This window comes from Anarrhichthys ocellatus, unplaced genomic scaffold (assembly GCF_004355925.1).
Source record: "Anarrhichthys ocellatus isolate YVR2014 unplaced genomic scaffold, GSC_Weel_1.0 scaffold26, whole genome shotgun sequence".
NCBI lineage: Eukaryota > Metazoa > Chordata > Actinopteri > Perciformes > Anarhichadidae > Anarrhichthys > Anarrhichthys ocellatus.
In genome coordinates, this window is record NW_022280056.1 from 5,819,446 (window position 1) to 5,836,149 (window position 16,704).

Below are 16,704 nucleotides of genomic sequence, written 5' to 3' on the forward strand. Positions count from 1 at the left end.
GAGAGAGAGAGAGAGAGAGAGAGAGAGAGAGAGAGAGAGAGAGAGAGAAAAGACAGACACTAAATAACATTCTGTCATGAAATAATAATTCAGAGATTCAATTAAATAATACAATAAGTCAATAATATTAATAATAATCAGTAACCAGCTAGCTAAGTTAGCTCAAAACACAAATATCAAAAGATCATGAACTTAACATATTCAGTGAGACTGGGAGGAGGATTCTTTGAATGTTTACTGAGATTTAAACAGCGTGTGTCTTGTCTGCAATGTGAGCGTGGTCTGACCAAAGTAGAGCACTTTGGAGCTGCATTACTAAACGGTGCACAGAAGCTCAGAGACGGATTAGTGCTACTGGGTTCATCATGTTGTGCTGACACAGAGACATGTTCCTCTACTTCCTTCATTATCATGTAGAATTCACCAGCAGCGTTGTGGTGGAAGATGTTCATCATGAAAGAAGGGAGGGATGTTGCCTTGAAGATTGTGAGTTGTGTTGGGACCAGGACTCTACAGAGAACGGTATTCTGGACTCACTTGGAGGAGAAGGGTTTTGAACACAGAGACTTACTGCTGCACACTGATGTAAGATGCTGAGCAGAGGAACATTGTTGTTGACATTAAGTGAGACTTTATGAATCTTTCTTTACATGCAGAAGATGCACAGCTAGAGGACTACCAGTGGCTTCTGGATTCAGTGTGTCTGACAGATCTCCCTTTACTGGTCAACGAAGCTGATTCAGAGCTGCAGGATTCTGATTAACATTCATCAACAGGATCAGTGAAGGAAACACGTTTAAAAGACACAACTGCTGTCAAGTAGGCTTTAACGCTGTGAACTCTCCTCTCATGAAGACAGAAGAGAAACATCAGGACAAAGACATTGTGCAGCTTGACATCTATGAGGAGCAACATGAGAACATCAGAAGAGCTTTACTGAGAGATGAACAGTATCAGTGTTCCACCTGGACAGCTTTGCTGCTGAGAAAGAGATTCTCTCACTGCATGTTTACATTGAGATCAAATGAAGGGAAACACCTGCATGAATGAAGAGTTATGGGACGTACTGATAGAACACAAGTATCCACACCTCAGAAGATGTGCCTTGAACTTGATGAAGAAACATGTCTCCACTTCAGCAACACCAGGTGATGAGCCAGTAGAGTTAAACATGCAAAATAGTCACGTTTGAAAGCAGACAATGTGGAATCTAACGGTACACCGAATAAGGAAGAGACAGGTGAAGGCTCATGAAGGGAGAGAGCACCTCAGAGAGTGTTTTAGAGACACATTCCCAGGATGTAGTTAGGGAGGGACTGAACCAAAACATAGGAAGTAGATTGGCACATAGATGATGTCACTGATGGGCTTACCTGAGCAGGTGAGATCCACGATGGAGGAAGCGGAAACTGATGTTAAACACTCTCTCAGAGCAGATCCAGAGTGAACACAGCCATAGTAGATCCACCACACGGATCTCAGTGAGGACTCCTCTCTTTCTCTGACAGAAACAGCAAAGCCACAGTCCAGATTTCTACAGACAACAGCTGCTTCAATCAGTGTCCAGTCAGAGTAATCTACTGGTCTCCAGTCTCCTTGTTCTTCCACCTCCAGTGTTCCTGCACAGCGACTGACTCCTCTCACCAACCTGACAGGTTCTGAACAGAAACAAGAGAGTCGTCAGTAAAAGAACAAAGTGAGTTTCAGTAGAACAGAAATGAACCAGATCAAAGCTGCAGCTCCTCTTCTACCTGAGCAGGTGAGTCCAACAGCTTTGCCAGGTGAGCAGGTGTTTCTATCTGAGCCTGAGCTTCTACAGTCCAGGAGAGCAGACTCATGGCCTCCACACTGGAACTCTTTGGTCCACATTGGAGCCTCCACTTCGCCGTAGAGCGCCCCCTGGAGGACTGAAGGAGCCCCACAGCCAAGCTCCCTACAGACCACCTCTGCATCCTGCTGGTCAAAGTCATCTTCACACACTGAGGACCACCACTGGTTAGACTGGTTAGACTTCACCTCCAGTCTGCCTGAGCACAGACTCGTCCCATTCACCACCCTGACAGAGTCTGGAGAGATGATAGAGGATGAAAGAGAGAGAGATAAAAGACACCAGACACTAAATAACATTCTGACTTATTTTTATTAGAAGATCTGTGACCCAGAATATAAATGTGTTGATAAAATGATCCCTAACATCTCAAAGAGATGGGGCTGGACTCTCTCCTTCAGGAGTGTCCAGGCTGAAGGACAGTGTGGAGATACTGACGAGCCCCCGGCTGAGCTGAGCTGCTCTAAGTTGTGTCCAGTAGGTCATTGGTGCCTGTTATGGTGGAAACCAAAGAAGCTGCTGGTGGAAACCAGCGAATAAGAAAGCTGTGACGCTGAAGGAGGAGTCCTTTCAGGCTGGTTGGTGGTCGCCCAGAGGACTCCTGGAGCAGCAGACATGGAGGTTTCATATATAAAGATATCTTGGTGCATTCAGCACCTGATTTACTGAGGCAGCAGCTCATCAGACAAGTCTGCTGCCATTCTAGCTGCTGCATGTGTGTGTCCACCTGGATACATTACTGTCATAGATGATGTCACTGATGGGCTTACCTGAGCAGGTGAGATCCAGGCTGGAGTCAGACAAATCTGATGTTAAACAATCTCTCAGAGCAGATCCAGACTGAACACAGAAAGAGGCGATCCTCCACATAGATCTCTCTGAGGAGTCCTCTCTCTGTCTGAAAGAAACAGCAGCGCCACAGTCCAGCTCTCTACAGACAACAGCTGATTCCTTCACGCTCTACCTGAGCTCCACAGCAACAGCAGCAGCATCAACAGGTGATCCATGACGTCCAGGTAGACCGTCTCTCTGTCCGTCTCTCTCCCCGTCTCTCTGTCCATCTGTGTGTCTGTGTGCTGTCCTCGGTGTATATCTGCGTACAGGAAGAGGTGGAGCTTTAGTTTTGCAGAGAAGAGTCTCTGTCACATGATCAGCTTCTGTCCACCATGTTTCCAGTGTGACCAGTGGATCAGACACTTCTTCACTCTGGTGTCTTGTTCTCACTTTGGTCTGACACCAATCTGTTTAGTTATTGTCCTGTACAGCATGTGGGCTCATGGGAGTATAGAACCATATAACTATAGATCTATAGAGCTAGACAAATAGAAATATAGGTTTCATTCTCTTTACAGTTGTTTTAAATATTCTGTGTTTGTTTGAGTCTTATTATAGTAGTTTCATATTTTCTTGTAGTCATTTCACATGTTTGTGGTTTTCTTTAACTTTCATGGTTGTTTGAGTCTCTCTGTAGTTGCATTATGTTTCTTTGTAGTCATTTTGTTATAATGAGTCCTTCATAGAGCTGCAGGATGTGTTCCGCTCTGGACCCATTGGTCCATCTGACTGTCAATCAACAGATCAATATCTCTGTGAGCACATCCAGCACCTACCTGTGTGTTGCTCTGGTGATCATATATCATGTGTACGACAGTGTAGAAATACTCTGTTATAGTTAAAGTACTCATTATGCACAGTGGACCATTTCAGAATAATATTATTTTATTGTATTATAATGATTGAAACATTAAAGAGGACTTATGATCTGTTCTGTTTCCTCCCTGTCCTTTAGTGTATATTATATATATTTATATATATCTTTGTACATTAAAAGGTTGTAAAGGTTCAAAGCCTGAAGTCCAGGACCAAAGGGAGTTACTCTCCCCTCAGAAACTCTTCTCCTGAGCTCCTCAGTTCTTGTCTTTACTTTTAAAGTAGTGATGCCACCAAGTTACACATCTGTATGACAGCTGCCTACCGGCGAGTTTAACACGCCGTCAAACAGAAAGGTAGTGAGAGCGGAGCTGTGGCTCAGTCACAAGAGTTTGGTTTGAGGTGGTCATGTCCAGAAGACGCTGTGTTCTGCTCTGTGAGAGGAAATGTCCTCTTTATGGAGGCGGGGCTTAGTGAGGGAGAAGCACAGCTCCGCACCACGGAGGCTCAGTCGTTAGCTACTGTAGTTAAACAATGTCTGTAAGAGAATCAAATCAGAAGTAGACAGAAGAGGAGTTCAACAACATGACCTCATACAAGTTAACACCACCAACAAAATAGGAGCATTACATGTGAACTGTTAATCTCATCTAAAGCTGTATTAGTAACCTAAATGATGTGTGAGGAGAACGTGATAACCAGCACATTATGGGGTACATCCAAAGTCTCTTAATTGTCATTTCCTTGCTCCTCGCTTGAACCGGAAGTTGTTCTGCTCCTCCATATTGACAGCCGTCCCAAAGCTGTTATTTAGCTCGGAGGAGCGAGGATGGAGGAGGGACCTCGGAGGAGCCATGAGCGAGGACCCACGAGAACAGACTTCCGGGAAGTGTTTTAACGGCCGACACGCCCCCTCATTGTTCATCAGTCATGTGATTGGACGCTGCAGCCGATCGGACTGATGAGATTTTTTTCAACATGTAAACATATTTATATATATAAAGGGTTTCATCTCTCCAGCTCCCTGACTTTAATTGTTTCCATAAAAGTTATTGAGGGAGACATCAGATTACGAAAACACAAATCTTTCTAATAAATGTAGAAAGTTGTTTGTGGTCCTTTTGTTGTTCAGACTACAATGAACATTTATTTAAACCAGATGTTGAATCAGAAAACGAATCAAATATAAAGCTTGAGTTTAATCTGTGATCCGTCTTCACTGTTTACATGTTGAACAAAATCTCATCAGTCCGATCGGCTGCAGCGTCCAATCACATGACTGATGAACAATGAGGGGGCGTGTCGGCCGTTAAAACACTTCTTGGAGTCTGTTCTCGTGGGTCCTCGCTCATGGCTCCTCCGAGGTCCCTCCTCTCTCCTCCATCCTCCATCCTCAGAGCAGGAATAAGAGCTTTGGGACGGCCGTCAATATGGCGGCGCAGAACAACTTCCGGTTCAAGCGAGGATCAAGGAGCGAGGAAACGACAATTAAGAGATTTGAGATGTACCCCCAGACCCGTTTGAGAGGAGAACTTTGAGGAGAACCTTCAGGCCAAAGAGCTGATCCCAGATCAGCCTGACCTCACAATCAGACAGCAGACTAGCAGGAAAGGGAAGCAGCACATGAAGCTTCTCTACTAGCTGCACACCAGACAGGTTTGGCTAGCTGCATGACGTCATGCTAATAACTTATTTAGCTTTTTAAAACAACGGGGACAGATCCAGCACGGACAGCTAGGGAGTGAGGGACATGAAGCACCTGCTGAGACATGATGTATAGTTATATAGATATATATATAGATAGATATATAGATATATATATGTGTGTTTTATATTATAGTGATTATTATATGATATATACATTATTATATTATACCGAGACTAAAATAAGATGTCCCGACGTGTTTATCAAAGTGTTATTTTCTGCTTTTTTTCATGTTGGAATAAAGGTTAAATATTTAACTGTAAAGTAGTTAAACGTGTTTGATACCTTACTGTTTTTGCATTAAATCATTCTGGGATGTTTGCTGACATTGACTGAATGTGGCACAGCCCTACAGAGAACATGTTCCACAGCCCTACAGAGAACATGTTCCACCAGCTCCACTGGTCATCATTCTCATCTTCATTTACTTAAATTAGGCTGTAAAAGTACCCACTATGTCGGCAAAATGGTCGGAGTAATATTATACAACTTGATTATTATTGCTAACGAATTGACATGTAAGCCATATTTTATAAGCTCATTATAATTATATCTTGAATTTGCCTTAGTAAAAAACAAAAAACAGGGAATACTGTAACACACTGACAAAGACAGATAATTTAATTTGTAGTTCTTTCAGGTCATATTGCACCTCAACACAAAGCAACAGCCATCTGTGTGTAATATGAGTCTGCATGAGAGAGCCCAGCAGAGACCAGGACAGCGATGATGAAGATGATGAAGAGCAGCAGACGTTACAGAGGATGTTGATTCTGGTGCAGAGCTGTAATCTACGCAGACTGATCCTGAAGGCACACACACATTTGTTCATTGGCCCTCCTGTTGCCCTTCGTCATAGCACCTCCTCTCCCCTCCTCTCCACCACCTTGTGTTGGAAGCCCCCGTCGTGGCTCCAGTGGGGCCCCCCTCCTCTGCTGTACGGGTTACCGGGCCCCCCTCCTCTGCTTTTGGAAGCACGCCCGTCCCAGTGATAGCGCCCACGGGCCATGGTGTCCGAGTCAGCTCGGTGAGGACCTCTTCTCCTTCCACGGTGGCCCCGACCGCCTGCAGCATCTTTTGGACATTCGGTCTGACCGTCTGGAGACACCAGGCTCTCCTGCTGCTCTGCATAGACGGCCCTGCCCGTCTTAGGCTGACACAACTCTGCATTCACTTGTTGCATCTGGTTCCCCTGAGCTTTGGCTCTTATTGGTCCTTCAGTGCAGCCTGAGGACAGAGACAGTTTGTCCAGGTGCTCCGTGATGGGGGGGGCGGCTCTCCGGTGCTGTGGTCTGGACCGGCCTCCTCTCCTCGGCCCCCTCGCCTGGTTCTGACGCCTCTGGCCCGGACCTCCTCTGCAGTGGGACAGTCCAGAACCAAACTGGTCCGCTCTGACTCCAGCTTCACAGGAGGGAACATGAGAGGCGGAGGGTTCCCGGGTTCCAGGAGAGGTGTCGGCGTCCAGGTTTCCAGCAGCAGGTGGAGTCTGTGGGAGTTGACAAACCTCTGTAAACGTTCTGCGTGACATTATATGGGAACAGTGTTAATAACGCAGCGTTGGAGATGTATTTATCACTTTTAATAGAGTTAGATGACAGCAAGGAGGAGAATTTCCCTCAATTACAGGTACAGCGGCTCAATGCGCATCATTTCTCGAACAGGATTCATCAATTACCTAGTGGCCAAACGCTGGAATTACAGCTTCCTGGTTCATCATGTGACTGTTTCCCATAGACTTACATTAGGAAAGAGACTCGTCTGTAACTCAGCGGATACATTTTATTTTTTTAGGTAGATCCCAGCACGAACACTTGAACAGCGCTTATTTAATCATTGGGTCATAAAAGTTGTAAAACGTACTAATATCTGAATGCAGAGTTATTTTCCTTCCTCTGTTCATGTGAATGAGAACGAGGCTGGAGAACGTTAGTTCTTGCAACACTCCTCACGTAACACCTTTAGAAACACCGGAGCCATTCAAATCTCCAGGTTCCATCATTGAGTTATTCAGTGATGTGTACGACAGAGGAAAACTCTAAATAACAGGCCTAAGAAAAATGAATATAATAAAAATAATAAGCCAAAAATGATATGCAGACCAGCTTTAACAATAGATTATAACGGTTATACACTCAATAAAAAGACACAAGATCAGACAAGACATGCAACATGTAACAGTCCAATCCAAATTTAACAGACGCAATTAAACTAAGAGTCATAGGAAACTTAATCTTCCTCATGCCGGCGTCATGCGTGTTCGTCTACATGTGGCCGTATGACTTCCGACTCTTTCTCACCTCGTTGGTGTGGATGAGGAACCGGTTTGACTCCACCTCTGGGTCGATGATGCCCCCTTTAGACTTCTGTCGTTCCAGAAGCTTCTGCAGTTCACGCCACTTCTGTTGGAACTTTGAGCCGATCGCCGCTTCGTCCAGCTGAGCGAAAGAACACAAAGCCGTTAAATGTTCATATTGTTGACTTTGGAAACAGCTGGTAATGGACCTCATGGTGAGATTGTGAAACCGTGCGTTAGAAGATGTCGTTACCTCCGGCAGCTGAGGGGCCGGAGAGCACAGCAGCTGATCCACATCGTAGGTCAGAGGCTCTCGACACACCGGACACACCACGGTCAGCTCCTAGAGGAGAGGCAGGGCGTCAACAGCTGACTGAGGAAGATGACCAATCACTTCCCTGAGCAGAACTCTTAATCTATGATGTCATACGAGGGTCATTGTAGGAAAAAAACTAAATAATTACGGAGCTGGAGGAGGAGGTGACATTCATAAATACGTGAGAAAAAAAAAAACTCAGAAATTCTCAGACATTAAATTCATAAATTTATAAAAAAATAAACGTTTAACAAATTTCCGTTAAACACCGTGGTAGCGTCGCGTTTGTATGGAAGCCCATTTCAGCAGCCAAAAGAAAAAATAGGTAACTAAAAAAATTAATTAACCCCCCCCCCGAAAAAAGAATTACATTTTTTTTTGCTGGCGGAAAAAAACCTGATTATTATTTTTTAACTTTTTTTCCGCCAGCAAATTTTTTTTAATATTTATAATTCTCTCTTTTTTTTTGCTGGCGGAAATGGGCTTCCATACTTTGTCTGAATTTATACATTACGTTTATTTTGTTCTTTTATGAATATATCAAATAATAACTAGTATAATTTAAAGTTTTGCACTCTGTAGTGTTTAACGCTCTGTGGTGTGAAAGAGTTTTTTCTACTAAATTTGTGACTTTAATCTTTTTCTCTCACAGATGTACGACTTCACAACATCCACGTTTGTTCCTCACAGAGAACACTGTGGGGCGTCGTAGCCATCGTACCTGGCGGTCGGCTCGGTCTCTGGTCTTGTCCTCCTCTAACTCCTTCTCCCTCAGGCGGAGCTCCCTCTCCGAGTGGCTGGCGTAGCGGCCGAGGCAGTGGGAGTGGAAGTAGTGGTAGCAGCTCGTCTTGGAGAAGGTCTCTTCCTCCTGAGGACATCCAGCATCCAGAAGCATGAAGAGGTTATAGAGGCAGATGTTAGGAACATTTCTGGAAACATCCACAGACAAGAGACTGTTTAATCCTGCATTGTATTATTTTATGGCCACTTAGAGGAGCAGAACAAACTGTTAATAAATTGTGTTTTTATTGCTGTGTCATGTATTAACTATGTCCAGCCTGTAAGGCCTTACAAGATGAACGAAGCCAGATCCAGTGTGCCGAGTGTGCATTTGATTTGTCGTCATTATCAATAAATCTGCAGACTATTTTCTCAATTAATTGTACGTTTGACAATATGCCAGAAGATATCCGTCACCGCTCCCTAAAGCTTGTTCCTTTATGTGTTGATGTCTCCTTGTTCTAGAGAGACAGACGGGACGGAAGCAGCGCACCTTGAAGCCGTAGAGGCAGATGACACAGTTTCCATGAGGAATATTACTTTCAGTCAGGATTTCTTTCGCTTTCTGGAGGAGAAGAACAGGAGAGCAGTTAGAAACACGACGTTAAGCAGCAGCACCACCATCATTACCTTATAAGATAATCATCCACTGAAATAATATATTCTCTTAATGATATTAAAAAGCACGACATATAGTGACCTCAATGAGCTGATACAACACAGGTGAACCCAGACAGGACTGAGCCTCCAACTGAAGACACTTCTGGACGCTAAGAGAAAGGGGTTGCACATGATTACAGGCTTTCACACACGAGATTAAACATTGAGCAGAAAGTGGTGCTACGGATCAGTGCGTCAGTCCACAGCTGCAGGAGGTTACCTGCTGATCTTGTCATCAGAAAGACCCCGAGGGTTATGAATGGAGATGGCTGGAGAAGACGAGGGGTACTGAGCACACAAAACAGGGAAGAGAGAGTCACACTTTAGTCATGCATCAGTTAACTGTGAGTCATGGAGAGTGAATGTTGGCATCGCTGTATCAATGAACCTCAACACAGAGACGCGATACCTGCTGATCGAGGGTCAGAGTCAGGGTGAGTCGGACAAACTGGGAGACGGAGTCCTCGGCTGTGGACGGGTACAGGACAAGGCTCACCTCCCAGTCCCTGCAGGAGACAGCACACGCACACACACACACACACACACACACAGACACACACACCTCATCAGATAACAAACCAGGCCGACCCACCAACACAGCATCACAAGTCTACTCAGACGAGACTCCACTACAAGTTTGAGTACCTGAATTCAAGACAGGAAGTAAGCATTAACAGCTAAATGTTTGTAGCGTCTCTGTCCTGTGAGAACCTCGTATCTCTAATAAGAACAAACAAACTGTTTTCAGCTTTGTGACGATGAATTTAACATCTGATCCAAGAGGCTTTATAAAGACTTTATTTAACTTCACTTCATCTGGAGATACGTGGTTTTACCATATACAGTTAAAAGTACAATATGTACCTCTGAGATGTAGAGGAGGATAAGTATAAAGAAGCATACATTATGGTAATACTCCAGTACTTGTACCTGAACTACAAATACAGTACTTAAGTAAACAATACTTCCACCACTGTCTTGTGGAGTAAAGAAATAATTGATGAAATAACCCTTAAAGCTACTGAAGCACAGTTATGTAATTTGAGCCAACGTTGAAGCTAACTTGTTGTCTCACCCGTCTTGTCTCCTGTTGACCAGCAGCTCATCCACATAGATCGACTGCAGCACCTCGATCTCAGACAGCACACTGTGGAGAAAACAAATATCGTATTTATCTTAACTTAACTCCTGTATTTGTTGTTTTATAAACAGGTGTTCATACTCACTACGCTAGCGTTAGCGTGTTAGCTCACACAATGTGTTGCTAAGTTAACGTTAGCTTACATCAGAGCTGCTAACGTCACATTTCATCATTTTACTTTAAGCTCATTAACCGTCACTGAATATATAAACTGTGGGTTAAGTACAAGGAGTGTCATGGTGTGTGTTTAAGGTTCAAAAGGAAATATTTACGAAGTTATTAAAACTCACTCGCTCTCCGCCATGACGGTGTTTCTATGAGCCGCTATTCAGCTAGCATTAGCTAACGTTAGCTGCTACACGGAGCTTTTTAAACGTGACACAACACCGGTAAAAAATTATCGTTAACTCGATCCCTGACGACGCTAAAAATCACGCAACCTCACGACACATGTGACCCGATGTGACGTCTGCAGCAAGCGTAACATCCATATTCATGAAGCCGAAAGGAAATGTTGATACTGCTGCCGACATTGAAGGTCTTTACCGGAAATATATCCATGTTATTGTGTATGACTTTATGGATGTTTGAGGGTGTTCATCGCCCTCCAGTGGCCACAGTGCGTAACTACCACTATGTTTTCTAAATATTATTATTATTAATAAACCCAAGTATGGGACAAGCCCAAAACATGTGTAGTGAGTTGGCTACAGTTGGTCAATGGTTACATCTTGAGTCATAATATGTGAATAATTTGGAAATATTACTTTAAAGGGAGTATACTACACAGTAGATGTACACTACACATTTGGGGATTGTTATTAGAAAATGGCCGCAAACCAGAAAATAAGAAATAAAATAATTCCCGCTGTGGTCAAAGAAACTAAAAGATGTTAAGGATTTCTTTCTGACATTACATAATGCAGGATTGTGCAGTCCTCATAGAAATGTACAAACATGGATTTTAATATTTAAATTAGAATATAAACAATCAATTAGGCAATAAAATAGAATAATTTCAAAGCAGTTGTAGTTCCTCACTGTGGCCGCTAAATAAATAGTCGTTATTATAAATGCACACCTGCTTCACACACCTGTCTGTTTTGGTAATAGAAAAGTTATTAAAACAATTTAATAATATTATGATTCATAAAAACAATAATGTTTCAGTATTTTTGTAATAAAGAGTTCTACATGTTGGTAATAATAACGATTATACAGATATTAACACATGTAAACGGAGTATTGCAGTTCCTCACTGTGACACTCATGATTCAATTCAACTATGTTTTGGTAATTTTCAAATTACTTTTTACTATTGTTTGTTCTTATTAAAATTGAAATCATCATTTTTTTGTACATATTATACTTTTTGATTCATTTTTCTCTTTTGCTGTTTTGAGTCATAATTTTAAAAGTTCACATTGTTCACAGGCGGATTTAGCAGAATAAAGTTTCCATAATCGATAATCGTGAGTATATGTCGCCCTCTGTTGGCCAAACACCGTAACAGCAAATGTAAAAGTTTTATTTTGAATGTATCAACCGGAAGTAGTTTTATGCTCAATACATCCAGCTTGATGGTAGTACAGTTAATTGTACTTACTTACTGTGGCCACAAGAGGGCAGTACTAATCATGATTATAATTCACATTAAGTAATCATTTACATGTTTTAAAACTATTTAAACAACTCGTTAATAATACAATTACTACATACATTGATGCTGCCAGTTTGTTGGTAATAATCAAACTAATAATGATTTACAAATATCGACATCAATAAAAATTAAACTGATACTAATATTGTGTATCGCCAACAAATTTAAATATAGTGTTGCAGTTCTTCTCTGTGACCACTGGAGGGCAGTTAATACTCATGATTCAATTTGTGATTTAATATCTTATTATGAAAGATGCTAAAAAATTGCATCATATCATTATAATTGTTATTTATTGAAAACAAATCTATATCTTTCAAGATGTCGCAATGTTTCTGTTTGTATGGAAAACCTGCATTCTCATGATATAAACCGTGCTCAATTGTATAATTGTGTTATATTGTGTTTATTTTTTATGATATTTGTTAATTTTTAATTATTTATTATTTTGTTCAAATTATAATTTATGTACACATTGTTCTTCTTGAATCATTTTTCTGTATTGTTGTTTTGAATCAATAGAGAAAAAGTTCACATTGTTCACAGACGGATTTTGCAGGATAAAGTTTTATTTTTTAATGTTTTGACCGGAAGCATTTCTATGCTCATTGTGTCCAGCTTGATGCTTGCATTATTGTAGTTACTCACTGCGGTCACTAGAGGGCGGCTATACTCTATAATTCTGAATAAATATAAAGTGACCGTTCGTCATGTTATAATATTATTAAAACAACTCGTTTTTAATACAATTCTTACAAATATGGATGCAACCATTTGTTTGTGATAACTACAATAATAATTATTAGTACATATTTATGTTGATAACAGTTATACTGATATTAATACTACGTACAGCCACACATTTAAATTGAGTGCTGCAGTTCCTCACAATGACCACTGGAGGGCACAATTCTAAACACATTCAATTGTCAAGTTAGCCAGTGTTAGATATAGACACGATATCATAGTAACACTTCCTGTGACCCTTCGAAATAAAACTACCAGCAAGAAAGTGCAGTTACCGAGTTACTGTTAGGAGGCAGCATTCAGTTTTGACTTCTTTATTCAAAGAAGAAGAAGAAGACGACTAAGAAGAAGAAGAAGAAGAAGAAGTAAACCCGCGATACCCAAGCAGGAACCATGTAACGTGATTTCAAATTCATTTTACAGAAGAAAGCTATTATTATAATATTATTATGAATAAAACACATGTGAGATAAAGGATATAATGCGTTTTAGTGACGTTCCACAGACTCGTGCGACGCTCTAAACACGACAAGAACAAATCCAAAGTTTAAATGTTGCACTCACGCGAGCTAGTCCGTTGTTTCTGAAGAAAGTCCAAAAGAAGAAAATGGAAGATGTCGTCATGGAATCGGACTCGGTCGAGATGTCTGGACCTGCACCAGAACAACGGGTCTCTGATGCTTGGGAGACCGTCACTGCAGCGCTGGTGAGCTTCATCTCCGGACTCACGAGACAGACAACACGGACAGAACCGAAGTCCATTCTAATATTTCACGATTTAATGTTTTCTAGTTTGTGGCATGAACCCCAGCCGGTGTGACATTACGTAGGACGGGTCACTGACTAGTGGGGGGGCTTCGGCTAAATTCGGCATACTTTATTGTTTACCTTTCCTTTATTTACATCTGTCTGGATGTGCTGCAGTCAAACTTAGCTCACTGATTCAGGTCTGCAGATAAAGACAACCGCATCCAGTGGATGGCACGCCTTTGGCTGGAGTGTTCTAGTGTTTCATGTGAGACCAGCATGGACAGATGGTTCTATGTTCTAGATGTTAGGTTGCATCAACAGTATCTGATGATCAGATGGTTCTATGTTCTAGATGTTAGGTTGCATAGACGGTATCTGATGATCAGATGGTTCTATGTTCTAGATGTTAGGTTGCATAGACGGTATCTGATGATTAGATGGTTCTATGTCCTAGATGTTAGGTTGCATAGACGTATCTGATGATTAGATGGTTCTATGTCCTAGATGTTAGGTTGCATAGACGTATCTGATGATTAGATGGTTCTATGTTCTAGATGTTAGGTTGCATAGACGTATCTGATGATCAGATGGTTCTATGTTCCAGATGTTAGGTTGCATAGACGGTATCTGATGATTAGATGGTTCTATGTTCTAGATGTTAGGTTGCATAGACGTATCTGATGATCAGATGGTTCTATGTTCTAGATGTTAGGTTGCATCGACAGTATCTGATGATCAGATGGTTCTGTGTTCTAGATGTCTCCAGGCTGCTCGGTGGTGGATCGGAGCCTCTCGGAGTCTCTGGCCCTGCTGTGTGGTCAGGGTCTGGGCCGGCTGCTGGGCGGCTGGCTGCTGGAGACTCTGCAGACGCGTCTGTCCTCCTCTGTGGTTCCCGAGTTCTGGTCCGGACTCAAACAGCCGGAGAACGAGCTGGAGGAGCGAGGCCGGGCCTGGGTTCTCCTCACCGCCTTTCGGACTCTGTTGGACCGCCTGGAACCTTTTCTGGGCGAGTGGAACAAATATAAAGAGTTTATAATGATTTATACGGAGCAGAAACTGTATTCTAACATCCCTCGTCCTCCTTTAGGTGGTCTGAAGAAGCTGGGGTCGTGGCAAGACGAGGGCCGCGGTCTCAGTCTGTGTGGCCCCGGACCCGGGGGCCTCCAGGATCGGGCCTTCACCATCATCAGGGCCCTCCTCCTCTTCTCCCCCTCGCCCGTTCTGCAGGAGCGAGTGCTGGAGTTCTACAGCAGGACCTTCTCCGTCTACATGCACCAGGAGGGCCAGGCCGAGGACGGGGCCGAGCTGCAGGACGGCCCCGAGCGGGGGGTCTGTCCGGGCTGCGGGGTCCCAACGCAGCAGTGCTGGTGTAAGGAGGCCCTGGAGCAGCTGCAGGACCTCAGCCACATACTGTGAGTGGACTCAGAGAAGATGATGGAGGACGAGTAACACACTCGGAGCATTTATTATCTGAAGTCAGGAGAAGAAAAGAGTCGACTTCATACTTTATTTATTATAAAACTTGCCTTTCTTCATGGAGCTTCAACCAGATTAACTAAATATAACTAAATGCATATCCTGTATGTGTTCTGAGGGTGTGCGGTTGATTGTTTTAGTTTCTGTTGCAGCTCCAGACTGCAGCTGCTGGAGTGGGTCAGCTCCGAGGCCGTCACCTCCATCCTGCACAAGCTCATCGAGCAGCGGATGGAGCAGCACTGCAGAGGAGAGTACGAACGCTCCTTCCTGCTGGAGTTCCAGGAGGTAAAACCTGCCTGCCTGCCTGCCTGCCTGGGATAAAACCTTCATTCATAATAACATGTGTTTCTGTGAGCAGTGGTTGGAGCTGGTGCTCGGCTGGCTGAGCAAAGTGTTTGCAAGTGAGGTGGACAGAGACGGTCCTGTACCTGCTCCCGGTGATCCCGGTGCTCCCAGCATCCAGCCCGGCAGCTCCGTCCTGAAGCAGTGGAGATGCCACATGCACCAGTTCTTCTGCAGGATCTACGTCAACATGAGGATCGAGGAGCTCTTCAGTATAATCAGAGGTGAGAGAGAACAATGTGTCAAAGGGCTCCAGTCTTTATGCTAAGCTAAGCAAACCTCTGGAGAACTCGGATACAACATCCCTCTCATGTTTATTTACCTCTCCGTCAGATTTCCCAGAATCCAAAGCGGCCATCGAGGATCTGAAGTTCTGTCTGGAGAGAACCAACCAGAGGCAGCAGCTCCTCACCTCCTTAAAGTCTGCTTTTGAGAGCCGTCTGCTGCACCCGGGTCAGTTGTTTACTGCAGTGAAAGTAAAGTAAGGAGTTAAACGCAGCGAACATGAAGACACTTTAAGGATCTCTGTTGTTCTCAGGAGTTCACACGTCCGACATCCTCACGGTTTACATCTCGGCCATCAAGGCCCTCAGAGAGCTCGACCCGTCCATGGTCATCCTGCAGGTCGCCTGCCAGCCGATCCGCAAGTACCTCCGGTGAGTCCTTTTATAAAGGTTTAACATAAAGGTTTAACATAAAGGTTTAACATAAAGGTTTAACATAAGTTTAACTAGTTTACGTGCTGATGTGTGCTGGGCTGGATTCTATAATATATATAATATGAAAAGAAACCGTTTCTGGCTGAAAATAGTCAAACTTTGACCTAAACAGCTACTAAACTGAAGCGGATGTTCTTCATCGCGATGGTTGAGTTGTGTTGAAGCCTCTGTGGTGCGTTCAAGGACTCGGGAGGACACGGTGAGGCAGATCGTAGCCGGCCTCACCGGAGACGCCGAGGGCTGCACTGACCTGGCCTCGGAGCTGTCCCGAGGAGACCCGGTGACTCTGGAGATGCAGGACAGCGACGAGGAAGGCAACGACCCCGAGGACTGGAGTCCGGACCCGACCGACGCCGTCCCCGGTCAGTGAACGCACCGTTTGTTATTTCTGCCACTCGTACTCGTCGTCCTCCTCTGTTTGGTGTTTGGTGTTACTGAGAGTTTCTTCTGTTCAGATAAGTTGGGCTCTAAGCGGCGTTCGTCCGACATCATCAGCCTGCTGGTCAGCATCTACGGCAGCAAAGACATCTTCATCGACGAGTACAGAGCCGTGCTGGCCGACCGGCTGCTGCACCAACTCAACTACAACACGGCCAGGTAGGGCTCGGGTTAGGAGGTACCGGTGACCCGGACAGGT

The 16,704-nt window shown here is 43.7% G+C and overlaps 3 protein-coding genes across 4 annotated transcripts in view; 1 reads left to right on the forward strand and 2 right to left on the reverse strand.

Annotated features, from left to right (window-relative positions):
- Positions 1 to 2,809, reverse strand: part of LOC116391611 (scavenger receptor cysteine-rich type 1 protein M130-like) — a 3,770-nt gene extending 961 nt beyond the window's left edge. The window contains exons 1-2 of the mRNA XM_031862374.1: positions 1,752 to 2,809; positions 1,374 to 1,658 (exon numbers count right to left, since the gene is read on the reverse strand). Of these exons, the coding sequence (XP_031718234.1) occupies positions 1,374 to 1,658; positions 1,752 to 2,127 (661 nt within the window). The 5' untranslated portion in view covers positions 2,128 to 2,809. The remainder of the gene's footprint in view (positions 1 to 1,373; positions 1,659 to 1,751) is intronic.
- Positions 2,810 to 5,742: 2,933 nt separating this feature from the next.
- Positions 5,743 to 10,945, reverse strand: rnf25 (ring finger protein 25). Of its 2 annotated transcripts, none has more exons than XM_031862391.1 (10): positions 10,814 to 10,945; positions 10,308 to 10,379; positions 9,642 to 9,738; positions 9,453 to 9,520; positions 9,273 to 9,342; positions 9,066 to 9,137; positions 8,514 to 8,660; positions 7,730 to 7,819; positions 7,481 to 7,618; positions 5,743 to 6,669 (listed from the first exon to the last, which is right to left on the reverse strand). In XM_031862391.1, exons 1-10 carry the CDS (start codon positions 10,858 to 10,860, stop codon positions 6,037 to 6,039), a joined length of 1,434 nt encoding a protein of 477 aa, XP_031718251.1. In that variant the 5' UTR covers positions 10,861 to 10,945; the 3' UTR covers positions 5,743 to 6,036. The 2 variants fall into 2 exon arrangements, with proteins under 2 accessions (XP_031718251.1, XP_031718252.1); XM_031862392.1 differs by having other exon boundaries at positions 10,664 to 10,929.
- A 2,199-nt stretch (positions 10,946 to 13,144) lies between these two features.
- On the forward strand, positions 13,145 to 16,698 carry anapc2 (anaphase promoting complex subunit 2). Its single transcript, XM_031862390.1, has 9 exons — positions 13,145 to 13,486; positions 14,287 to 14,536; positions 14,618 to 14,942; positions 15,159 to 15,291; positions 15,365 to 15,572; positions 15,682 to 15,801; positions 15,887 to 16,004; positions 16,251 to 16,429; positions 16,523 to 16,698. The coding sequence occupies exons 1-9, from the start codon at positions 13,388 to 13,390 to the stop codon at positions 16,666 to 16,668; spliced, it is 1,578 nt and encodes a 525-aa protein (XP_031718250.1). The 5' UTR covers positions 13,145 to 13,387; the 3' UTR covers positions 16,669 to 16,698.
- The last annotated feature ends 6 nt before the right edge of the window (positions 16,699 to 16,704 follow it).

Bases quoted from the DNA above. Each gene is read 5' to 3' on its own strand.
- anapc2 (XM_031862390.1), top strand. From the start codon at position 13,388: ATGGAAGATGTCGTCATGGAATCGGACTCGGTCGAGATGTCTGGACCT. The intron at 14,943-15,158 runs GTGAGTGGACTC...TTTCTGTTGCAG, and splicing joins CAGGACCTCAGCCACATACT to CTCCAGACTGCAGCTGCTGG. The intron at 16,005-16,250 runs GTGAGTCCTTTT...GGTGCGTTCAAG, and splicing joins CCGATCCGCAAGTACCTCCG to GACTCGGGAGGACACGGTGA.
- rnf25 (XM_031862391.1), bottom strand. From the start codon at position 10,860: ATGTTACGCTTGCTGCAGACGTCACATCGGGTCACATGTGTCGTGAG. The intron at 9,739-10,307 runs GTGAGACAACAA...TGTCTCCTGCAG, and splicing joins GTCAACAGGAGACAAGACGG to GGACTGGGAGGTGAGCCTTG. The intron at 8,661-9,065 runs GTGCGCTGCTTC...GGATGTCCTCAG, and splicing joins TCTGCCTCTACGGCTTCAAG to GAGGAAGAGACCTTCTCCAA.